The sequence below is a fragment of the Oncorhynchus mykiss genome, chromosome 13 (genome assembly GCF_013265735.2).
Source record: "Oncorhynchus mykiss isolate Arlee chromosome 13, USDA_OmykA_1.1, whole genome shotgun sequence".
Taxonomy (NCBI): Eukaryota; Metazoa; Chordata; class Actinopteri; order Salmoniformes; family Salmonidae; genus Oncorhynchus; species Oncorhynchus mykiss.
The window spans coordinates 1,417,985-1,441,125 of NC_048577.1; the positions used below are offsets into that span (position 1 = coordinate 1,417,985).

At 39.2% G+C, this 23,141-nt stretch overlaps 1 protein-coding gene across 1 annotated transcript; it reads left to right on the forward strand.

Annotated features, from left to right (window-relative positions):
* The first annotated feature begins 3,195 nt into the window (after window positions 1-3,195).
* LOC110500805 (zinc finger protein OZF) lies at window positions 3,196-22,376 on the forward strand. Its single transcript, XM_036939841.1, has 2 exons — window positions 3,196-3,881; window positions 21,085-22,376. The coding sequence occupies exons 1-2, from the start codon at window positions 3,512-3,514 to the stop codon at window positions 21,939-21,941; spliced, it is 1,227 nt and encodes a 408-aa protein (XP_036795736.1). The 5' UTR covers window positions 3,196-3,511; the 3' UTR covers window positions 21,942-22,376.
* Window positions 22,377-23,141: the final 765 nt, after the last annotated feature.

The window sequence follows — 23,141 nt, forward strand, 5'->3', positions numbered from 1 at the left end:
GCAAAGTAATCAGACAACTAAGAAGAAGGACATTGTGACATTTTGTGGACAAATCAGAGCCTTACACCTGAGAACGACCGGAGAAGGCCAGCCGAAATAAGAAGGAACCTCCTCATCAAGTGAGAACCCGGCCCACGAAGGGCCCAACAGAGAGAAGGCCCAACTGAACCCTCCTCATCAAGCGGGAACCCGGCCCACGAAGGGCCCAACAGAGAGAAGGCCCAACTGAACCCTCCTCATCAAGCGGGAACCCGGCCCACGAAGGGCCCAACAGTGATACCCGACAGAGACCTTCAGCACGTAAATACATGCGTTACTTCTTACCCAGAAGAGCGTCAGTTTGGGGCAAGATATTAAGGGCTATACTGTGGGCGTAGTTCCCAAATGTATTCAAGTGTTGCGTCTCTTTCTTTCTCTAACTCTCCATCTTGTGTAACAAGTGTCATATTGTGTTAGTCCGCTAGGGACTTGTTGTCGTCGTATTAAGTTTCCAATCAATAACCTATACCATGTTTGTGTATCCTATGTTATCATTTCGTTTGTTAGTAAATAAATAATCAAATCAATTTGTGTGGAACGGAAATGATCAGTGATACTTGGGTTTGTACCGATTTCAAGAAGTCAACGACGTTCACAATGATACTGATACGAGGAAATTATTAAATTAGTTACTGTTATGATATCTATATATTCTTGAGATAATTCGGGAGACGGTAACTCATTGTGTGACTAGCAATCCCGGATCCGGGAGCGTAATCATAGCCTCAAACGAATTAGCATAACGCAGCGGACATTAATACCCCTAGAAAATTTTCCTATTCATGAAAATCACAAATGAAATATATTGAGACACAGCTTAGCCTTTTGTTAATCACACTGTCATCTCAGATTTTCAAAATATGCGTTACAGCCAACGCTAGACAAGCATTTGTGTAAGTTTATCATGGCATAATGCTATGCTAGGCTCTGCTGGCAGCAGGTAACATTTTCACCAAAATAAGAAAAGCAACCAAATGAAATCATTTACCTTCGAAGAACTTCAGATGCTTTCACTCAGGAGACTCCCAGGTAGATAGCAAATGTTCCTTTTTCCCCAAAATATAATTTTTGTAGGCGAAATGGGTTGTTCATCATGCTTGGCTGAGAAATCGACCGGAAAATGCTATCACTACAACGGCAAACTTTTTTCCAAATTAGCTCCATAATATCGACAGAAACATGGCAAACGTTGTTTAGAATCAATCCTCAAGGTGTTTTTAACATATATATTCGATAATATATCCGTCGAGGCAGTTGGTTTCTCATAAGAAGCGATTGGAAAAATGGCTACATCAGTATTTCACGCAAGATTTTCTGCGGGAGACATCAGGTGACCACTTGCTAAATGTGGTCCCTTACGGCTATTCTTCAACATAAATGCGTAAAAAGACGTCACAATGCTGTAGACACCTTGGGGAATACGTAGAAAACGTAAGCTCATTCGTAGCTCATTCACAAGACATTTTTCCACATTTTGTTACCTTACACCCTTATAGAGTATACCTATTTATCACCTCTTCAACCCAGAGAGAGAGAGTATACCTATTTATCACCTCTTCAACCCAGAGAGAGAGAGAGTATACCTATTTATCACCTCTTCAACCCAGAGAGAGAGAGAGTATACCTATTTATCACCTCTTCAACCCAGAGAGAGAGAGAGTATACCTATTTATCACCTCTTCAGCCCATAGAGAGAGAGAGAGTATACCTAATTATCACCTCTTCAGCCCAGAGAGAGAGAGAGTATACCTATTTATCACCTCTTCAACCCAGAGAGAGAAGGAGAGTATACCTATTTATCACCTCTTCAACCCAGAGAGAGAGAGAGAGAGTATACCTATTTATCACCTCTACAACCCAGAGAGAGAGAGAGAGTATACCTATTTATCACCTCTTCAACCCAGAGAGAGAAGGAGAGTATACCTATTTATCACCTCTTCAACCCAGAGAGAGAGAGAGAGTATACCTATTTATCACCTCTACAACCCAGAGAGAGAGAGAGAGTATACCTATTTATCACCTCTTTAACCCAGAGAGAGAGTATACCTATTTATCACCTCTACAACCCAGAGAGAGAGAGAGAGTATACCTATTTATCACCTCTTCAACCCAGAGAGAGAGAGTATACCTATTTATCACCTCTTCAACCCAGAGAGAGAGAGATTATACCTATTTATCACCTCTTCAGCCCAGAGAGAGAGAGTATACCTATTTATCACCTCTTCAACCCAGAGAGAGAGAGAGAGTATACCTATTTATCACCTCTACAACCCAGAGAGAGAGAGAGTATACCTATTTATCACCTCTTCAACCCAGAGAGAGAGTGAGTATACCTATTTATCACCTCTTCAGACTAGAAGGGTTCATGCAGACTTTTTGGTAGATAGATAGTTTGACAGCAGTTTGAGGGTCAAGGAGCTATTGAAATTTGAAAGTTTACAAAATTCATGTAAAATCGCGTGAGATGAGAATTGACCAACTAAAGGGTGTGCAATGTGTAGGCCCAATGAAGGGACATTCTGAACCTTGTTTGAAGTCACTAGGTCACATGACCAAGGCAATATTTAATTGTTTTAAAAAAATATACAGTGGGGCAAAAAAGTATTTAGTCAGCCACCAATTGTGCAAGTTCTCCCACTTAAAAAGATGAGAGAGGCCTGTAATTTTCATCATAGGTACACTTCAACTATGACAGACAAAAGGAGAAAAAAAATCCAGAAAATCACTGTAGGATTTTTTATGAATTTATTTGCAAATTATGGTGGAAATTAAGTATTTGGTCAATAACAAAAGTTTATCTCAATACTTTGTTATATACCCTTTGTTGGCAATGACAGAGGTCGTTGTTGTATGAAAATAGGGTGCTGTTGTTTTGATAACAACATTGATAAATTGTTGACTTAAAAAAACATTCACCATCTCATGAATCTTACCATCAGTATTTTTCCACCATGTCAGATTGTAAAATGTGCTGATTGTAAAAATAAAAAATAAATGTTAAAAAATGAATTAATTAATGGAACATATTTCTGTCTGAATGGAAATAAAATGTGGAAAGAATGCACCATTATTGGACAGTCATTATATACATCTACATATAGAGGGCTTTGCGTTTGCGCCACAAATCACCTAGCAACCGCACCAGGCGCCATGTTGGATGTTGTTATTCGTCTTTAAGGCGACGCTGCCGAGTGTGACGTGTAATCTAATGGACGGGCCGCTTCTTTATTAACAACCGCTTGTTTAGCTATCTCGGTAGCTTGCTAGTCAACATAGCCGAAACATTGGAGCTCTTTAGACGCGTTCAGTGTATATTTTTCTGTGTTTTAAAACATACTTCTTTCGTATAGCTAGTTGCCCCATTTAATTTCATATTTACGTTGTAAATCGGGTAGCTAGCTGGCTGGATAAATTAGATTAGCTCCAGGCTAGTCGTTAATGCTAACCCGCTAGCTAGCTAACATCCCAGACCATGAGTTCACTGAGCTACTCTCCTGTTAAAGAAGAGGAGGTCTGCTGGACGGAGAAAGAGGCTCTGGGGATGAACATTGTCATGAAAGAAGAGGAGGATGTTTCAGTAAAAGGAGAGGAAGAAGCTTTCAGAATGAAAGAGGAGGAAGAGGAGGCGATCAGTGTCACATTGAAAGAAGAGGATGATGTTACAGTGAAAGAAGAGAGAGAACATTTTAGAGTGAAAGATGAAGAGGGGATAGAGACTGTCACAGTGGAAGAAGAGAAAGAACCCTTTGTAGTGGCAGAGGGGGCTATCTTAAGAAAAGAGGAGGAAGACGTTTTGGGAGATGAAGAGGAAGGAGAGAAGACTGAAGATTTGATTAACACCAGTGAGTACCGTCCTAAAAGCAGGGCCGCAAACTGCCCTTATTGAATTAATATATCGTTTTAATATCTGGCTCTGGGCCTCGCCATTGATTCTTGGAGAATACAATTTATAAATGTCCACTGAACTCCGAACCCAAAATATAAGCTTGTTTTTTACTCCTTTGTTTGTGAACAATGTAATTGTAAAATAACACTGTATATTCTCAAAACATGGAGGGAGTTCCATTAGGCTGAACCTGAGACACTGACCACAACCACAAAGATACTGACCACAACTACTGACTACCACAGACCTCACCTACTGACGCCAACTACTGACTACCACAGACCACACCTACTGACTACAGATACTGACCACAACCACAAAGCTACTGACCACCACAAGTACAGCTACATACACCAAACCAATGTTCACATGTTTAGGCTATCCTGACTTCAATCCATTATCGACTAACCTATATAAATGTGCATACATTTACATAAAATAACCCACTACCAGTAAACTATTGAACCGTTCAAGCTAGATACACCAAACCAATTTTCATATGTTCCAGCTGTCCTTTTCATCCACCTACTTTTCCAACTATAACCAGTCACTACCACTACTATAACCAGTCACTACCACTACTATAACCAGTCACTACCACTACTATAACCAGTCACTACCACTACTATAACAAGTCACTACCACTACTACTGCAGACACTACCACTACTATAACCAGTCACTACCACTACTATAACCAGTCACTACCACTACTATAACCAGTCACTACCACTACTACTGTAGACACTACCACTACTATAACCAGTCACTACCACTACTATAACCAGTCACTACCACTACTATAACCAGTCACTACCACTACTATAACCAGTCACTACCATTACTATAACCAGTCACTACCACTACTATAACCAGTCACTACCACTACTATAACCAGTCACTACCACTACTACTGTAGACACTACCACTACTATAACCAGTCACTACCACTACTACTGCAGACACTACCACTACTATAACCAGTCACTACCACTACTATAACCAGTCACTACCACTACTATAACCAGTCACTACCACTACTATAACCAGTCACTACCACTACTATAACCAGTCACTACCACTACTATAACCAGTCACTACCACTACTATAACCAGTCACTACCACTACTATAACCAGTCACTACCACTACTATAACCAGTCACTACCACTACTATAACCAGTCACTACCACTACTATAACCAGTCACTACCACTACTACTGCAGACACTACCACTACTATAACCAGTCACTACCACTACTATAACCAGTCACTACCACTACTACTGTAGACACTACCACTACTATAACCAGTCACTACCACTACTATAACCAGTCACTACCACTACTATAACCAGTCACTACCACTACTATAACCAGTCACTACCACTACTATAACCAGTCACTACCACTACTATAACCAGTCACTACCACTACTACTGTAGACACTACCACTACTATAACCAGTCACTACCATTACTATAACCAGTCACTACCACTACTACTGTAGACACTACCACTACTATAACCAGTCACTACCACTACTATAACCAGTCACTACCACTACTATAACAAGTCACTACCACTACTATAACCATTCACTACCATTACTATAACCAGTCACTACCACTACTATAATGTATATCGCAGCCATACATACATTAAAACAAGCTAGAAAACAACACATTGTCTTCAGGAAAAAATGTACAGTACTTTCCAGTGATCACTGTTAGCCCTAAATAGTTTATCAGTAGGTCTTTCCAGTGATCACTGTTAGCCCTAAATAGTTTATCAGTAGGTCTTTCCAGTGATCACTGTTAGCCCTAAATAGTTTATCAGTAGGTCTTTCCAGTGATCACTGTTAGCCTAAATAGTTTATCAGTAGGTCTTTCCAGTGATCACTGTTAGCCCTAAATAGTTTATCAGTAGGTCTTTCCAGTGATCACTGTTAGCCTAAATAGTTTATCAGTAGGTCTTTCCAGTGATCACTGTTAGCCTAAATAGTTTATCAGTAGGTCTCCATAGGAACCTTTTCTACATGGTTCTTCAACGACCATAAAAAATACTCATCACTATTTCTCTCCCCAAATAACCTAAAGCTTTTCTAATCATTACATCATTATTCAACTAAAATCAAACTTTATTTACACTAAATGTTTTACAAAAGTAAATTGTGAATTTAAAAAAAAAAATCCACATTATCCAGAGTCCACATTATCCTTCCTTTTTATAATACCCACCAACAATACATGTAACTCTTGATACCTTTCAAGCTAGAGACACCAAACCATCTTTCACATGTTCAGGCTATTCTAACTTTAAATTCTTATTTTTTTTTAATCAACTACAGTGTAACTATATACATTTTCCACTGAGGGAATTTTTTTCTTTTTTTAATAAACACTTTTAAAAGACCTGAAGCAAGTCACACAATTTTTCGTAATGGAAAATGACCATTTAGTTATTATTATAATTAGGAACGCCACTCCTTCACGTTTAAGCTGGAAACGTCATATAAACTTTAAAAACGTGCAGATCGGTCTGGAATAGTGTGGCTGGTGGTCTACAACTCTTTGGTATCTTTACTTCTTAAACTATTAAACGTTTTTGTCTTCGTTCACTTTCACGGCACTTCCTCACTATTCTAAAAGGGCCCGTTGTGACGTCATCACTTCCTCACTATTCCAAAAGGGCCCGTTGTGACGTCATCACTTCCTCACTATTCCAAAAGGGCCCGTTGTGACGTCATCACTTCCTCACTATTCCAAAAGGGCCCGTTGTGACGTCATCACTTCCTCACTATTCCAAAAGGGCCCGTTGTGACGTCATCACTTCCTCACTATTCTAAAAGGGCCCGTTGTGACGTCATCACTTCCTCACTATTCTAAAAGGGCCCGCTGTGACGTCATCAATTCCTCACTATTCTAAAAGGGCCCGCTGTGACGTCATCACTTCCTCACTATTCTAAAAGGGCCCGTTGTGACGTCATCACTTCCTCACTATTCTAAAAGGGCCCGTTGTGACGTCATCACTTCCTCACTATTCTAAAAGGGCCCGTTGTGACGTCATCACTTCCTCACTATTCTAAAAGGGCCCGTTGTGACGTCATCACTTCCTCACTATTCTAAAAGGGCCCGTTGTGACGTCATCACTTCCTCACTATTCTAAACGGGCCCGTTGTGACGTCATCACTTCCTCACTATTCTAAACGGGCACGTTGTGACGTCATCACTTCCTCACTATTCTAAAAGGGCCCGTTGTGACGTCATCACTTCCTCACTATTCTAAAAGGGCCCGTTGTGACGTCATCACTTCCTCACTATTCTAAAAGGGCCCGTTGTGACGTCATCACTTCCTCACTATTCTAAACGGGCCCGTTGTGACGTCATCACTTCCTCACTATTCTAAAAGGGCCCGTTGTGACGTCATCACTTCCTCACTATTCTAAAAGGGCCCGTTGTGACGTCATCACTTCCAACATTGTTGTAAACACAAATCGGCTACTTTGACCACTTTGCCAAACAACTTAGACAATAAGTCCTGACTGTCTGGACAGTTTCCTCAGTCAGTGTTCTACCATCCTCTCTCTGTGTCTGTAGTCCTGACAGTTTCCTCATAGTCAGTGTTCTACCATCCTCTCTCTGTGTCTGTAGTCCTGACAGTTTCCTCAGTCAGTGTTCTACCATCCTCTCTCTGTGTCTGTAGTCCTGACTGTCTGGACAGTTTCCTCAGTCAGTGTTCTACCATCCTCTCTCTGTGTCTGTAGTCTGGACAGTTTCCTCAGTCAGTGTTCTACCATCCTCTCTCTGTGTCTGTAGTCCTGACTGTCTGGACAGTTTCCTCAGTCAGTGTTCTACCATCCTCTCTCTGTGTCTGTAGTCTGGACAGTTTCCTCAGTCAGTGTTCTACCATCCTCTCTCTGTCTCTGTAGTCTGGACAGTTTCCTCAGTCAGTGTTCTACCATCCTCTCTCTGTGTCTGTAGTCTGGACAGTTTCCTCAGTCAGTGTTCTACCATCCTCTCTCTGTGTCTGTAGTCTGGGCAGTTTCCTCAGTCAGTGTTCTACCATCCTCTCTCTGTGTCTGTAGTCCTGACTGTCTGGACAGTTTCCTCAGTCAGTGTTCTACCATCCTCTCTCTGTGTCTGTAGTCTGGACAGTTTCCTCAGTCAGTGTTCTACCATCCTCTCTCTGTGTCTGTAGTCTGGGCAGTTTCCTCAGTCAGTGTTCTACCATCCTCTCTCTGTGTCTGTAGTCCTGACTGTCTGGACAGTTTCCTCAGTCAGTGTTCTACCATCCTCTCTCTGTGTCTGTAGTCCTGACTGTCTGGACAGTTTCCTCATAGTCAGTGTTCTACCATCCTCTCTCTGTGTCTGTAGTCTGGACAGTTTCCTCAGTCAGTGTTCTACCATCCTCTCTCTGTCTCTGTAGTCCTGACTGTCTGGACAGTTTCTTCAGTCAGTGTTCTACCATCCTCTCTCTGTGTCTGTAGTCCTGACTGTCTGGACAGTTTCCTCAGTCAGTGTTCTACCATCCTCTCTCTGTGTGTGTAGTCCTGACTGTCTGGACAGTTTCCTCAGTCAGTGTTCTACCATTCTCTCTCTGTCTCTGTAGTCCTGACTGTCTGGACAGTTTCCTCATAGTCGGTGTTCTACCATCCTCTCTGTGTCTGTAGTCCTGACAGTTTCCTCAGTCAGTGTTCTACCATTCTCTCTCTGTCTCTGTAGTCTGGACAGTTTCCTCAGTCAGTGTTCTACCATCCTCTCTCTGTGTCTGTAGTCCTGACTGTCTGGACAGTTTCCTCATAGTCGGTGTTCTACCATCCTCTCTGTGTCTGTAGTCCTGACAGTTTCCTCAGTCAGTGTTCTACCATTCTCTCTCTGTGTCTGTAGTCCTGACAGTTTCCTCAGTCAGTGTTCTACCATTCTCTCTCTGTGTCTGTAGTCCTGACTGTCTGGACAGTTTCCTCAGTCAGTGTTCTACCATCCTCTCTCTGTGTCTGTAGTCCTGACTGTCTGGACAGTTTCCTCAGTCAGTGTTCTACCATCCTCTCTCTGTGTCTGTAGTCCTGACTTTCTGGACAGTTTCCTCAGTCAGTGTTCTACCATCCTCTCTCTGTGTCTGTAGTCCTGACTGTCTGGACAGTTTCCTCTTAGTCGGTGTTCTACCATCCTCTCTCTGTGTCTGTAGTCCTGACTGTCTGGACAGTTTCCTCAGTCGGTGTTCTACCATCCTCTCTCTGTGTCTGTAGTCCTGACAGTTTCCTCATAGTCAGTGTTCTACCATCCTCTCTCTGTCTCTGTAGTCTGGACAGTTTCCTCAGTCAGTGTTCTACCATCCTCTCTCTGTGTCTGTAGTCCTGACTTTCTGGACAGTTTCCTCAGTCAGTGTTCTACCATCCTCTCTCTGTGTCTGTAGTCCTGACTGTCTGGACAGTTTCCTCATAGTCAGTGTTCTACCATCCTCTCTCTGTGTCTGTAGTCTGGACAGTTTCCTCAGTCAGTGTTCTACCATCCTGTCTCTGTAGTCTGGACAGTTTCCTCAGTCAGTGTTCTACCATCCTCTCTCTGTCTCTGTAGTCCTGACTGTCTGGGCAGTTTCCTCAGTCAGTGTTCCACCTCATTGTTGAGGAATGTGTTTGTTCTTAAATTGCTTGTAATATTGTATGTTATGTAAACTGTTTGATCTGCATTTATTGATTTACATTTGGTATTTATTATGTGTATTTGTTTTTAGGGCTGATCCCATTTAGTCCCCTGGTCTGTTGTGTTAGGATTGATCCCATTTTGACCCCTGGTCCATTGTTTTTAGGGCTGATCCCATTTAGTCCCCTGGTCCATTGTTTTTAGGGCTGATCCCATTTAGTCCCCTGGTCCATTGTTTTTAGGGCTGATCCCATTAAGTCCCCTGGTCCATTGTTTTAGGGCTGATCCCATTTAGTCCCCTGGTCCGTTGTTTTAGGGCTCATCCCATTTAGTCCCCTGGTCCATTGTTTTAGGGCTCATCCCATTTAGTCCCCTGGTCCATTGTTTTAGGGCTCATCCCATTTAGTCCCATGGTCCGTTGTTTTTAGAGCTGATCCCATTTAGTCCCCTGGTTCATTGTTTTTAGGGCTCATCCCATTTAGTCCCCTGATCCGTTGTTTTAGGGCTCATCCCATTTAGTCCCCTGGTCCGTTGTTTTTAGGGCTGATCCCATTTAGTCCCCTGGTCCGTTGTTTTTAGGGCTGATCCCATTTAGTCCCCTGGTCCATTGATTTGGTCGATAGGCTGTTGGTCAACCAATATATTTGTTTGTTAGTTGAGCAGTGGCAAATATATGATAACAAATGTGTCCATTTACACCAGTATCATCTATAAGACATTTACCTATCGATTCCCCAATACATATATCACCTATAGGATATTTACCTATCGATTCCCCAATACATATATCACCTATAGGATATTTACCTATCGATTCCCCAATACATATATCACCTATAGGATATTTACCTATCGATTCCCCAATACATATATCACCTATAGGATATTTACCTATCAATTCCCCAATACATATATCACCTATAGGATATTTACCTATCAATTCCCCAATACATACAGTGCCTTGCGAAAGTATTCGGCCCCCTTGAGCTTTGCGACCTTTTGCCACATTTCAGGCTTCAAACATAAAGATATAAAACTGTATTTTTTTGTGAAGAATCAACAACAAGTGGGACACAATCATGAAGTGGAACAACATTTATTGGATATTTCAAACTTTTTTAACAAATCAAAAACTGAAAAATTGGGCGTGCAAAATTATTCAGCCCCTTTACTTTCAGCAAATCTACCAAGACCTGGCCGTCCCTCTAAACTTTCAGCTCATACAAGGAGAAGACTGATCAGAGATGCAGCCAAGAGGCCCATGATCACTCTGGATGAACTGCAGAGATCTACAGCTGAGGTGGGAGACTCTGTCCATAGGACAACAATCAGTCGTATATTGCACAAATCTGGCCTTTATGGAAGAGTGGCAAGAAGAAAGCCATTTCTTAAAGATATCCATAAAAAGTGTCGTTTAAAGTTTGCCACAAGCCACCTGGGAGACACACCAAACATGTGGAAGAAGGTGCTCTGGTCAGATGAAACCAAAATTGAACTTTTTGGCAACAATGCAAAACGTTATGTTTGGCGTAAAAGCAACACAGCTGAACACACCATCCCCACTGTCAAACATGGTGGTGGCAGAATCATGGTTTGGGCCTGCTTTTCTTCAGCAGGGACAGGGAAGATGGTTAAAATTGATGGGAAGATGGATGGAGCCAAATACAGGACCATTCTGGAAGAAAACCTGATGGAGTCTGCAAAAGACCTGAGACTGGGACGGAGATTTGTCTTCCAACAAGACAATGATCCAAAACATAAAGCAAAATCTACAATGGAATGGTTCAAAAATAAACATATCCAGGTGTTAGAATGGCCAAGTCAAAGTCCAGACCTGAATCCAATCGAGAATCTGTGGAAAGAACTGAAAACTGCTGTTCACAAATGCTCTCCATCCAACCTCACTGAGCTCGAGCTGTTTTGCAAGGAGGAATGGGAAAAAATGTCAGTCTCTCGATGTGCAAAACTGATAGAGACATACCCCAAGCGACTTACAGCTGTAATCGCAGCAAAAGGTGGCGCTACAAAGTATTAACTTAAGGGGGCTGAATAATTTTGCACGCCCAATTTTTCAGTTTTTGATTTGTTAAAAAAGTTTGAAATATCCAATAAATGTCATTCCACTTCATGATTGTGTCCCACTTGTTGTTGATTCTTCACAAAAAATACAGTTTTATATCTTTATGTTTCAAGCCTGAAATGTGGCAAAAGGTCGCAAAGTTCAAGGGGGCCGAATACTTTCGCAAGGCACTGTATATCACCTATAGATTATTTACCTATCAATTCCCCAATACATATATCACCTATAGGATATTTACCTATCAATTCCCCAATACATATATCACCTATAGGATATTTACCTATCAATTCCCCAATACATATATCACCTATAGGATGTTTACCTATCAATTCCCCAATACATATATCACCTATAGGATATTTACCTATCAATTCCCCAATACATATATCACCAGTTCTACATTTATCATCATTTATTATCTGCAATGTTTGTTTGGTTACAGTCATTTCTGTTAATGCATTCAATATTTTATTACCCGTGTCGTTGTCAGAGTGGACACGTTGTTTGCAGAGCTTATAACCTATGCTACACTTGTGAGAAGCAAACGTTGGTTTATTTTCATTCCGTTTATGAGTTTTTGTCAATTTTATTAATTTAGTTTGGCGCTCTCCTGTCAATCTTGAGTAAGGACACTCACCTGATAGAAGCAGGTCTGTAGACTACCTGGCCCTCAAATGTAGGGATATAAATGTGCCCATTTTGGGGATCTGATAGTTTTAACTCACCACCACCACTAATAAACTGTGGAGCTTCAAAAAGTCTTTTTTTCTTCTCCTCAAACAGGAAGTAAACAAAGTGTGTTTTTACATCCATGGAGAATGACAATAGTTCCTCAATGGAGCAGATTAGAAACATCTTTCCTGCTCTCTCCCTTTAGAGAACCACTCAGGGTGATTTATTTGTTATTTTTCATCCTCTGATTCAATGGAAAAGTATTTTTTTTTTAAAGGCCTACCTGATTACTAATTATCCCTTGGCCTTCAGCTGTATCTGTCTGTCTGTCAGAGCTCACTGGGGCAGGAAACTCTGAGGGCCCAGAATATTTAATACAATGTTGTGAGTTCACTAGCACCATCTTCTGGGCCAGACCAAGTTAATCCAATGTTTCCAGCTCCTAGCAGACAGGCCATGTGTAGCCAATGTTTCCAGTTCCTAGCAGACAGGCCATATGTAGCCAATGTTTCCAGCTCCTAGCAGACAGGCCATGTGTAGCCAATGTTTCCAGTTCCTAGCAGACAGGCCATGTGTAGCCAATGTTTCCAGTTCCTAGCAGACAGGCCATGTGTAGCCAATGTTTCCAGTTCCTAGCAGACAGGCCATGTGTAGCCAATGTTTCCAGTTCCTAGCAGACAGGCCATGTGTAGCCAATGTTTCCAGTTCCTAGCAGACAGGCCATGTGTAGCCAATGTTTCCAGTTCCTAGCAGACAGGCCATGTGTAGCCAATGTTTCCAGCTCCTAGCAGACAGGCCATGTGTAGCCAATGTTTCCAGCTCCTAGCAGACAGGCCATGTGTAGCCAGTGTTTCCAGTTCCTAGCAGACAGGCCATGTGTAGCCAATGTTTCCAGTTCCTAGCAGACAGGCCATGTGTAGCCAATGTGATTTATAGGAGATTTATTTTTATCAGGATATTTTCTAACTGCAGTCTGCAATGTTTTTATTTGTTGTCTTTACGTAGGTAAATTTTTTTTTTACATATTTGGCCAAATAAGTTACTTTTTAGGTTTGTATCATTTTCATTTAGATACCATCTTGATTAATCACATGACAATGATTTTGAGATTAAATATTTTATTATAAATTAAATGAAACTGTTCCATGAAAAAATGTGCCAATGAAAATCATTACTTGTCACGCAGATCAGTAGAGATGGTAGAATAACTTCAAATCAATTTCATTGGTCACATATTTAGCAGGTGTGGAGACATGCTTGTGTTTCCAGCTCCAACAGTGCAGTTGTATCTAACAATTCACAACAATACACACAAATCTATAGTATAATAATGAAGAAATAAATGAAGAAATATATAAAATATTAGGTTGAGCGACATCAGTGGCATTGACTAAAATACAGTAGAATAGAATACAGTATATATATATATATGAAATGAGTAAAGCAGTATGTAAACATTATTATAGTGACCAGTGTTCCATTATTAAAGTGACCAGTGTTCCATTATTAAAGTGACCAGTGTTCCATTATTAAAGTGACCAGTGTTCCATTATTAAAGTGACCAGTGTTCCATTATTAAAGTGACCAGTGTTCCATTATTAAAGTGACCAGTGTTCCATTATTAAAGTGACCAGTGTTCCATTATTAAAGTGACCAGTGTTCCATTATTAAAGTGACCAGTGTTCCATTATTAAAGTGACCAGTGTTCCATTATTAAAGTGACCAGTGTTCCATTATTAAAGGGACCAGTGTTCCATTATTAAAGTGACCAGTGTTCCATTATTAAAGTGACCAGTATTCCATTATTAAAGTGACCAGTGTTCCATTATTAAAGGGACCAGTGTTCCATTATTAAAGGGACCAGTGTTCCATTATTATAGTGACCAGTGTTCCATTATTAAAGTGACCAGTGTTCCATTATTAAAGTGACCAGTGTTCCATTATTAAAGTGACCAGTGTTCCATTATTAAAGTGACCAGTGTTCCATTATTAAAGTGACCAGTGTTCCATTATTAAAGTGACCAGTGTTCCATTATTAAAGTGACCAGTGATACCAGGTCTATGTATATAAGGCAGCAGTCTCTAAGGTGCAGGGTTGAGTAACCGGGTGGTAGCCGGCTGGTGATGGCTGTTTAACAGTCTGATGGCGTGGAGATAGAAGCTGTTTTTCAGTCTCTCGGTCCCAGCTTTGATGCACCTGGATTGAAGCGGAGTGAACAGGCAGTGGTTCGGGTGGTTGATGATCTTTTTGCCTTCCAGTGACATCGGGTGCTGTAGGTGTCCTGGAGGGCAGGTAGTTTGCCCCTGATGATGTGTTGGGCAGACCGCACCACCCTCTGGAGGTGCCCTGCTGTTGCTGTTGTGGGCGGTGCCCTGCGGTTGTGGGCTGTGCCCTGCGGTTGTGGGCTGTGCCCTGCGGTTGTGGGCGGTGCCCTGCGGTTGTGGGCGGTGCCCTGCGGTTGTGGGCGGTGCCCTGCGGTTGTGGGCGGTGCCCTGCGGTTGTGGGCGGTGCCCTGCGGTTGTGGGCGGTGCCCTGCGGTTGTGGGCGGTGCCCTGCTGTTGTGGGCGGTGCCCTGCGGTTGTGGGCGGTGCAGCTGCGGTTGTGGGCGGTGCAGCTGCGGTTGTGGGCGGTGACCTGCGGTTGTGGGCGGTGCCCTGCGGTTGTGGGCGGTGCAGCTGCCGTACCAGGTGGTGATACAGCTCGTATGCTCAACACCCATTGAATGTGGCCGCTGTCAGTAAATGTCGGCAAAGAAGCATAATTTAAGTCGTAAAATGTCTGACTAGTTATGTGTTATGCTAACTAGCTAGCAAGAGGTTGCATAGCAACAACATCAACTTCCGATAGATGGGAAAAGCTCTAGTATGCTCATCTGAAAGGAACTAATAGTAGATACTTATTTATACATGTGTCCTATACTGACTAGTCTATTACATGTATCCTATACTGACTAGTCTATTACATGTATCCTATACTGACTAGTCTATTACATGTATCCTATACTGACTAGTCTATTACATGTATCCTATACTGACTAGTCTAATACATGTATCCTATACTGACTAGTCTATTACATGTATCCTATACTGACTAGTCTATTACATGTGTCCTATACTGACTAGTCTATTACATGTGTCCTATACTGACTAGTCTATTACATGTGTCCTATACTGACTAGTCTGTTACATGTATCCTATACTGACTAGTCTATTACATGTATCCTATACTGACTAGTCTATTACATGTATCCTATACTGACTAGTCTGTTACATGTATCCTATACTGACTAGTCTATTACATGTATCCTATACTGACTAGTCTATTACATGTGTCCTATACTGACTAGTCTATTACATGTGTCCTATACTGACTAGTCTATTACATGTATCCTATACTGACTAGTCCATTACATGTATCCTATACTGACTAGTCTGTTACATGTATCCTATACTGACTAGTCTATTACATGTATCCTATACTGACTAGTCTATTACATGTATCCTATACTGACTAGTCTATTTATCCATTAGGTCTATTACATGTATCCTATACTGACTAGTCTATTTATCCATTAGGTCTATTACATGTATCCTATACTGACTAGTCTATTACATGTATCCTATACTGACTAGTCTATTACATGTGTCCTATACTGACTAGTCTATTACATGTATCCTATACTGACTAGTCTATTACATGTATCCTATACTGACTAGTCTATTACATGTATCCTATACTGACTAGTCTGTTACATGTATCCTATACTGACTAGTCTATTACATGTATCCTATACTGACTAGTCTATTACATGTATCCTATACTGACTAGTCTATTACATGTATCCTATACTGACTAGTCTATTTATCCATTAGGTCTATTACATGTATCCTATACTGACTAGTCTATTACATGTATCCTATACTGACTAGTCTATTACATGTATCCTATACTGACTAGTCTATTACATGTATCCTATACTGACTAGTCTATTACATGTATCCTATACTGACTAGTCTATTACATGTATCCTATACTGACTAGTCTAATACATGTATCCTATACTGACTAGTCTATTACATGTATCCTATACTGACTAGTCTATTACATGTATCCTATACTGACTAGTCTATTACATGTATCCTATACTGACTAGTCTATTACATGTATCCTATACTGACTAGTCTATTTATCCATTAGGTCTATTACATGTATCCTATACTGACTAGTCTATTTATCCATTAGGTCTATTACATGTATCCTATACTGACTAGTCTATTACATGTTTCCTATACTGACTAGTCTATTACATGTATCCTATACTGACTAGTCTATTACATGTATCCTATACTGACTAGTCTATTACATGTATCCTATACTGACTAGTCTATTACATGTATCCTATACTGACTAGTCTATTACATGTATCCTATACTGACTAGTCTAATACATGTATCCTATACTGACTAGTCTATTACATGTATCCTATACTGACTAGTCTATTACATGTATCCTATACTGACTAGTCTATTACATGTATCCTATACTGACTAGTCTATTACATGTATCCTATACTGACTAGTCTATTACATGTATCCTATACTGACTAGTCTAATACATGTATCCTATACTGACTAGTCTATTACATGTATCCTATACTGACTAGTCTATTACATGTATCCTATACTGACTAGTCTAATACATGTATCCTATACTGACTAGTCTATTTATCCATTAGGTCTATTACATGTATCCTATACTGACTAGTCTATTACATGTTTCCTATACTGACTAGTCTATTACATGTATCCTATACTGACTAGTCTATTACATGTATCCTATACTGACTAGTCTATTTATCCATTAGGTCTATTACATGTATCCTATACTGACTAGTCTATTACATGTATCCTATACTGACTAGTCTATTACATGTATCCTATACTGACTAGTCTATTACATGTATCCTATACTGACTAGTCTATTACATGTATCCTATACTGACTAGTCTATTACATGTATCCTATACTGACTAGTCTATTACATGTATCCTATACTGACTAGTCTATTACATGTGTCCTATACTGACTAGTCCATTACATGTATCCTATACTGACTAGTCTATTACATGTATCCTATACTGACTAGTCTATTACATGTGTCCTATACTGACTAGTCCATTACATGTATCCTATACTGACTAGTCTATTACATGTATCCTATACTGACTAGTCTATTACATGTATCCTATACTGACTAGTCTATTATATGTATCCTATACTGACTAGTCTATTACATGTATCCTATACTGACTAGTCTATTATATGTATCCTATACTGACTAGTCTGTTACATGTATCCTATACTGACTAGTCCATTACATGTATCCTATACTGACTAGTCTAATACATGTATCCTATACTGACTAGTCTAATACATGTATCCTATACTGACTAGTCTATTACATGTATCCTATACTGACTAGTCTATTTATCCATTAGGTCTATTACATGTATCCTATACTGACTAGTCTATTTATCCATTAGGTCTATTACATGTATCCTATACTGACTAGTCTATTACATGTATCCTATACTGACTAGTCTATTACATGTATCCTATACTGACTAGTCTGTTACATGTATCCTATACTGACTAGTCTATTACATGTATCCTATACTGACTAGTCTGTTACATGTATCCTATACTGACTAGTCTATTACATGTATCCTATACTGACTAGTCTATTTATCCATTAGGTCTATTACATGTATCCTATACTGACTAGTCTATTTATCCATTAGGTCTATTACATGTATCCTATACTGACTAGTCTATTACATGTTTCCTATACTGACTAGTCTATTACATGTATCCTATACTGACTAGTCTAATACATGTATCCTATACTGACTAGTCTATTTATCCATTAGGTCTATTACATGTATCCTATACTGACTAGTCTATTACATGTTTCCTATACTGACTAGTCTATTACATGTATCCTATACTGACTAGTCTATTACATGTATCCTATACTGACTAGTCTATTTATCCATTAGGTCTATTACATGTATCCTATACTGACTAGTCTATTACATGTATCCTATACTGACTAGTCTATTTATCCATTAGGTCTAATACATGTATCCTATACTGACTAGTCTATTTATCCATTAGGTCTATTACATGTATCCTATACTGACTAGTCTATTTATCCATTAGGTCTATTACATGTATCCTATACTGACTAGTCTATTACATGTATCCTATACTGACTAGTCTAATACATGTATCCTATACTGACTAGTCTATTACATGTATCCTATACTGACTAGTCTAATACATGTATCCTATACTGACTAGTCTAATACATGTATCCTATACTGACTAGTCTATTACATGTATCCTATACTGACTAGTCTATTTATCCATTAGGTCTATTACATGTATCCTATACTGACTAGTCTATTTATCCATTAGGTCTATTACATGTATCCTATACTGACTAGTCTAATACATGTATCCTATACTGACTAGTCTATTACATGTATCCTATACTGACTAGTCTGTTACATGTATCCTATACTGACTAGTCTATTACATGTATCCTATACTGACTAGTCTATTTATCCATTAGGTCTATTACATGTATCCTATACTGACTAGTCTATTTATCCATTAGGTCTATTACATGTATCCTATACTGACTAGTCTATTACATGTTTCCTATACTGACTAGTCTATTACATGTATCCTATACTGACTAGTCTAATACATGTATCCTATACTGACTAGTCTATTTATCCATTAGGTCTATTACATGTATCCTATACTGACTAGTCTATTACATGTTTCCTATACTGACTAGTCTATTACATGTATCCTATACTGACTAGTCTATTACATGTATCCTATACTGACTAGTCTATTTATCCATTAGGTCTATTACATGTATCCTATACTGACTAGTCTATTACATGTATCCTATACTGACTAGTCTATTACATGTATCCTATACTGACTAGTCTATTACATGTATCCTATACTGACTAGTCTATTACATGTATCCTATACTGACTAGTCTATTACATGTATCCTATACTGACTAGTCTATTACATGTATCCTATACTGACTAGTCTATTACATGTATCCTATACTGACTAGTCTATTACATGTATCCTATACTGACTAGTCTATTTATCCATTAGGTCTATTACATGTATCCTATACTGACTAGTCTATTACATGTATCCTATACTGACTAGTCTATTACATGTATCCTATACTGACTAGTCTATTACATGTATCCTATACTGACTAGTCTATTACATGTATCCTATACTGACTAGTCTATTACATGTATCCTATACTGACTAGTCTATTACATGTATCCTATACTGACTAGTCTATTTATCCATTAGGTCTAATACATGTATCCTATACTGACTAGTCCATTACATGTATCCTATACTGACTAGTCTAATACATGTATCCTATACTGACTAGTCTATTACATGTATCCTATACTGACTAGTCTATTACATGTATCCTATACTGACTAGTCTATTACATGTATCCTATACTGACTAGTCTATTACATGTATCCTATACTGACTAGTCTATTACATGTATCCTATACTGACTAGTCTATTACATGTATCCTATACTGACTAGTCTATTTATCCATTAGGTCTATTACATGTATCCTATACTGACTAGTCTATTTATCCATTAGGTCTATTACATGTATCCTATACTGACTAGTCTATTACATGTATCCTATACTGACTAGTCTATTACATGTATCCTATACTGACTAGTCTATTACATGTATCCTATACTGACTAGTCTATTACATGTATCCTATACTGACTAGTCTATTACATGTATCCTATACTGACTAGTCTATTACATGTTTCCTATACTGACTAGTCTATTACATGTATCCTATACTGACTAGTCTGTTACATGTATCCTATACTGACTAGTCTATTACATGTATCCTATACTGACTAGTCTATTACATGTATCCTATACTGACTAGTCTATTTATCCATTAGGTCTATTACATGTATCCTATACTGACTAGTCTATTTATCCATTAGGTCTAATACATGTATCCTATACTGACTAGTCTAATACATGTATCCTATACTGACTAGTCTATTACATGTATCCTATACTGACTAGTCTATTACATGTATCCTATACTGACTAGTCTATTACATGTATCCTATACTGACTAGTCTAATACATGTATCCTATACTGACTAGTCTAATACATGTATCCTATACTGACTAGTCTGTTACATGTTTCCTATACTGACTAGTCTATTACATGTTTCCTATACTGACTAGTCTAATACATGTATCCTATACTGACTAGTCTATTTATCCATTAGGTCTATTACATGTATCCTATACTGACTAGTCTGTTACATGTATCCTATACTGACTAGTCTAATACATGTATCCTATACTGACTAGTCTGTTACATGTATCCTATACTGACTAGTCTAATACATGTATCCTATACTGACTAGTCTATTACATGTATCCTATACTGACCAGTCTATTTATCCATTAGGTCTAATACTGCTTCACAATAGTCAAGTTGAAGAGTGTTTTTATTGGCCTACAGACCACTACAGACACTATTCTATTGAGGTGTCTAGTCTGGATTAAACCTCATAGGAAGACAGTTTTATCATTTGGAGATTTCATTCAGGTTTCTGTTTAACTAAAATAATATGTTTGTCTTTGGCAGGAGAGAGACCAGACTCCCACTCTGACAGCAGGAAGAGTCCTTCAGGGGAACCAGACCCAGAGACGCCCAAACCAGCGAGACGACACCACTGCTCCCACTGTGGAAAGAGTTTTAGTTGGTCAGGGTACCTAAAACAGCACGAGAGAAAACACACAGGAGAAAAGCCTTTCCAATGTTCCCAGTGTGGAAAGAGATTTACCTGGTTAGGGAGCCTAAGGGAGCATAAGAGAATACACTCTGGAGAGAAACCGTTCCACTGTTCCCAGTGTGGATTGACTTTCGCCTGGTTAGGGAGCCTGAAAACCCATGAGAGTTCACACACAGGGGAAAAACCTTTCCAATGTTCCCAGTGTGGAAAGCGTTTTACCCAGTTAGGGAGGCTGAAGGAGCATGAGAAGATACACACAGGTGAAAAACCTTTCCAATGCTCCCTGTGCGGAAAGAGTTTTACCAAGTTAGGGGCCCTGAAGGAGCATGAGAAGATACACACAGGAGGAAAGCCTTTCCAATGCTCCCTGTGCGGAAAGAATTTTACCCGCTTAGGGAACCTAAAAGAGCATGAGACAAAACACACACAAGAAAAGCCCTACCAATGCTCCCTGTGCGGAAAGAGTTTTACCAAGTTAGGGGCCCTGAATAGGCATGACAGGACACACACAGGAGGGGATAAGACGTACTACTGCTCCCTGTGTGGAAAGACATTTAACCGATTAAGACATCTGAATAAGCATGAAAGAATACATACACAGGAGGAGAAGACATACCACTGCTCTCATTGTGGAAAGACATTTTCCCAGTCAGAGGACCTGAAATCACATGAGAGAATAGAGAGGCTGTGTTCTGACTTGTGTTTTTGACTGAGAATTTGTGTTTTCGTTCATGCCAAATGAAATCATATTGTTTATATGAAATCATTAAAAATATCCCAACTTTAAAATTTTTTTTTTTTTATCTGGAGACCTGATCTAAAATCAGATTAAACACAATTTGTATTTTGTTTTGATTATGAACTTTAATGGATACAACTATAAACCCTCTGTTGTTCATTATAATGTGGGGATATTATTATATAGATTAATGGAGTTTTGGATTACTTGATTCTAACCTTAAACCTCTTGAATGTGATGTGATCTGGCTTTTCACTAAATCAATTTGATTGAATACACGATTTAGATATTGCACCATGTACATTATGGAATAGATTAATAGAATGAGCATTTCTTGATTTTGAACTTTGAAACCTCTTGAATTTAGTCGTTTTGTTTCATTTAGATAATATGTTTACTAGTCGTCAAGATAAAGGACGATGAAAATGTGATGGCGTTTTTATAACAACATTGATAAGTTGTTGACATGAAAAATATGAATGTTCCCATCAATGTTATTCCACTATGTAGAAGCAGTATAGAGATAGTTGTTTATTTTGATATATCTGTTGACTGAATAAATCAGAATTTGCATAGAATACAGATGTAAAAAGTAGATGTGAAGTTTATGTTAAAATTCTCACTCATCAAAAGTTAATTGATGAACCAAAGCTTCTCTTTGTAAGTCTCAATATAATATTAAACTTTTGAAAGAAACTTTGTCTGAAAATCAAATATTTTCCTCGACTGCGTTACCCACTCCAGACAACAGATGGCGATGTTTCTAGCGTGACGTATAATCTAGTGGACGGGACGCTTCTTTGTAATAAAATAATATTTTTTTTTGTCTTAATTTATTTAGTACCAATACTCCCTTTACCCTGTCTAACTAGCACCAATGCTACCTTTAACCTGTCTTAACTAGTACCAATACTACCTTTACCCTGTCTAACTAGTACCAATACTCCCTTTACCCTGTCTAACTAGTACCAATACTCCCTTTACCCTGTCTAACTAGCACCAATACTACCTTTACCCTGTCTAACTAGTACCAATACTCCCTTTACCCTGTCTAACTAGTACCAATACTCCCTTTACCCTGTCTAACTAGTACCAATACTCCCTTTACCCTGTCTAACTAGTACCAATACTCCCTTTACCCTGTCTAACTAGTACCAATACTCCCTTTAC

What these genes read in the sequence shown, in the direction of transcription:
- LOC110500805 (XM_036939841.1), top strand. Translation starts at nt 3,512, where the DNA reads ATGAGTTCACTGAGCTACTCTCCTGTTAAAGAAGAGGAGGTCTGCTGG. An exon ending in TGAAGATTTGATTAACACCA is followed by an intron (nt 3,882 to 21,084) that starts GTGAGTACCGTC and finishes TGTCTTTGGCAG; the next exon opens with GAGAGAGACCAGACTCCCAC.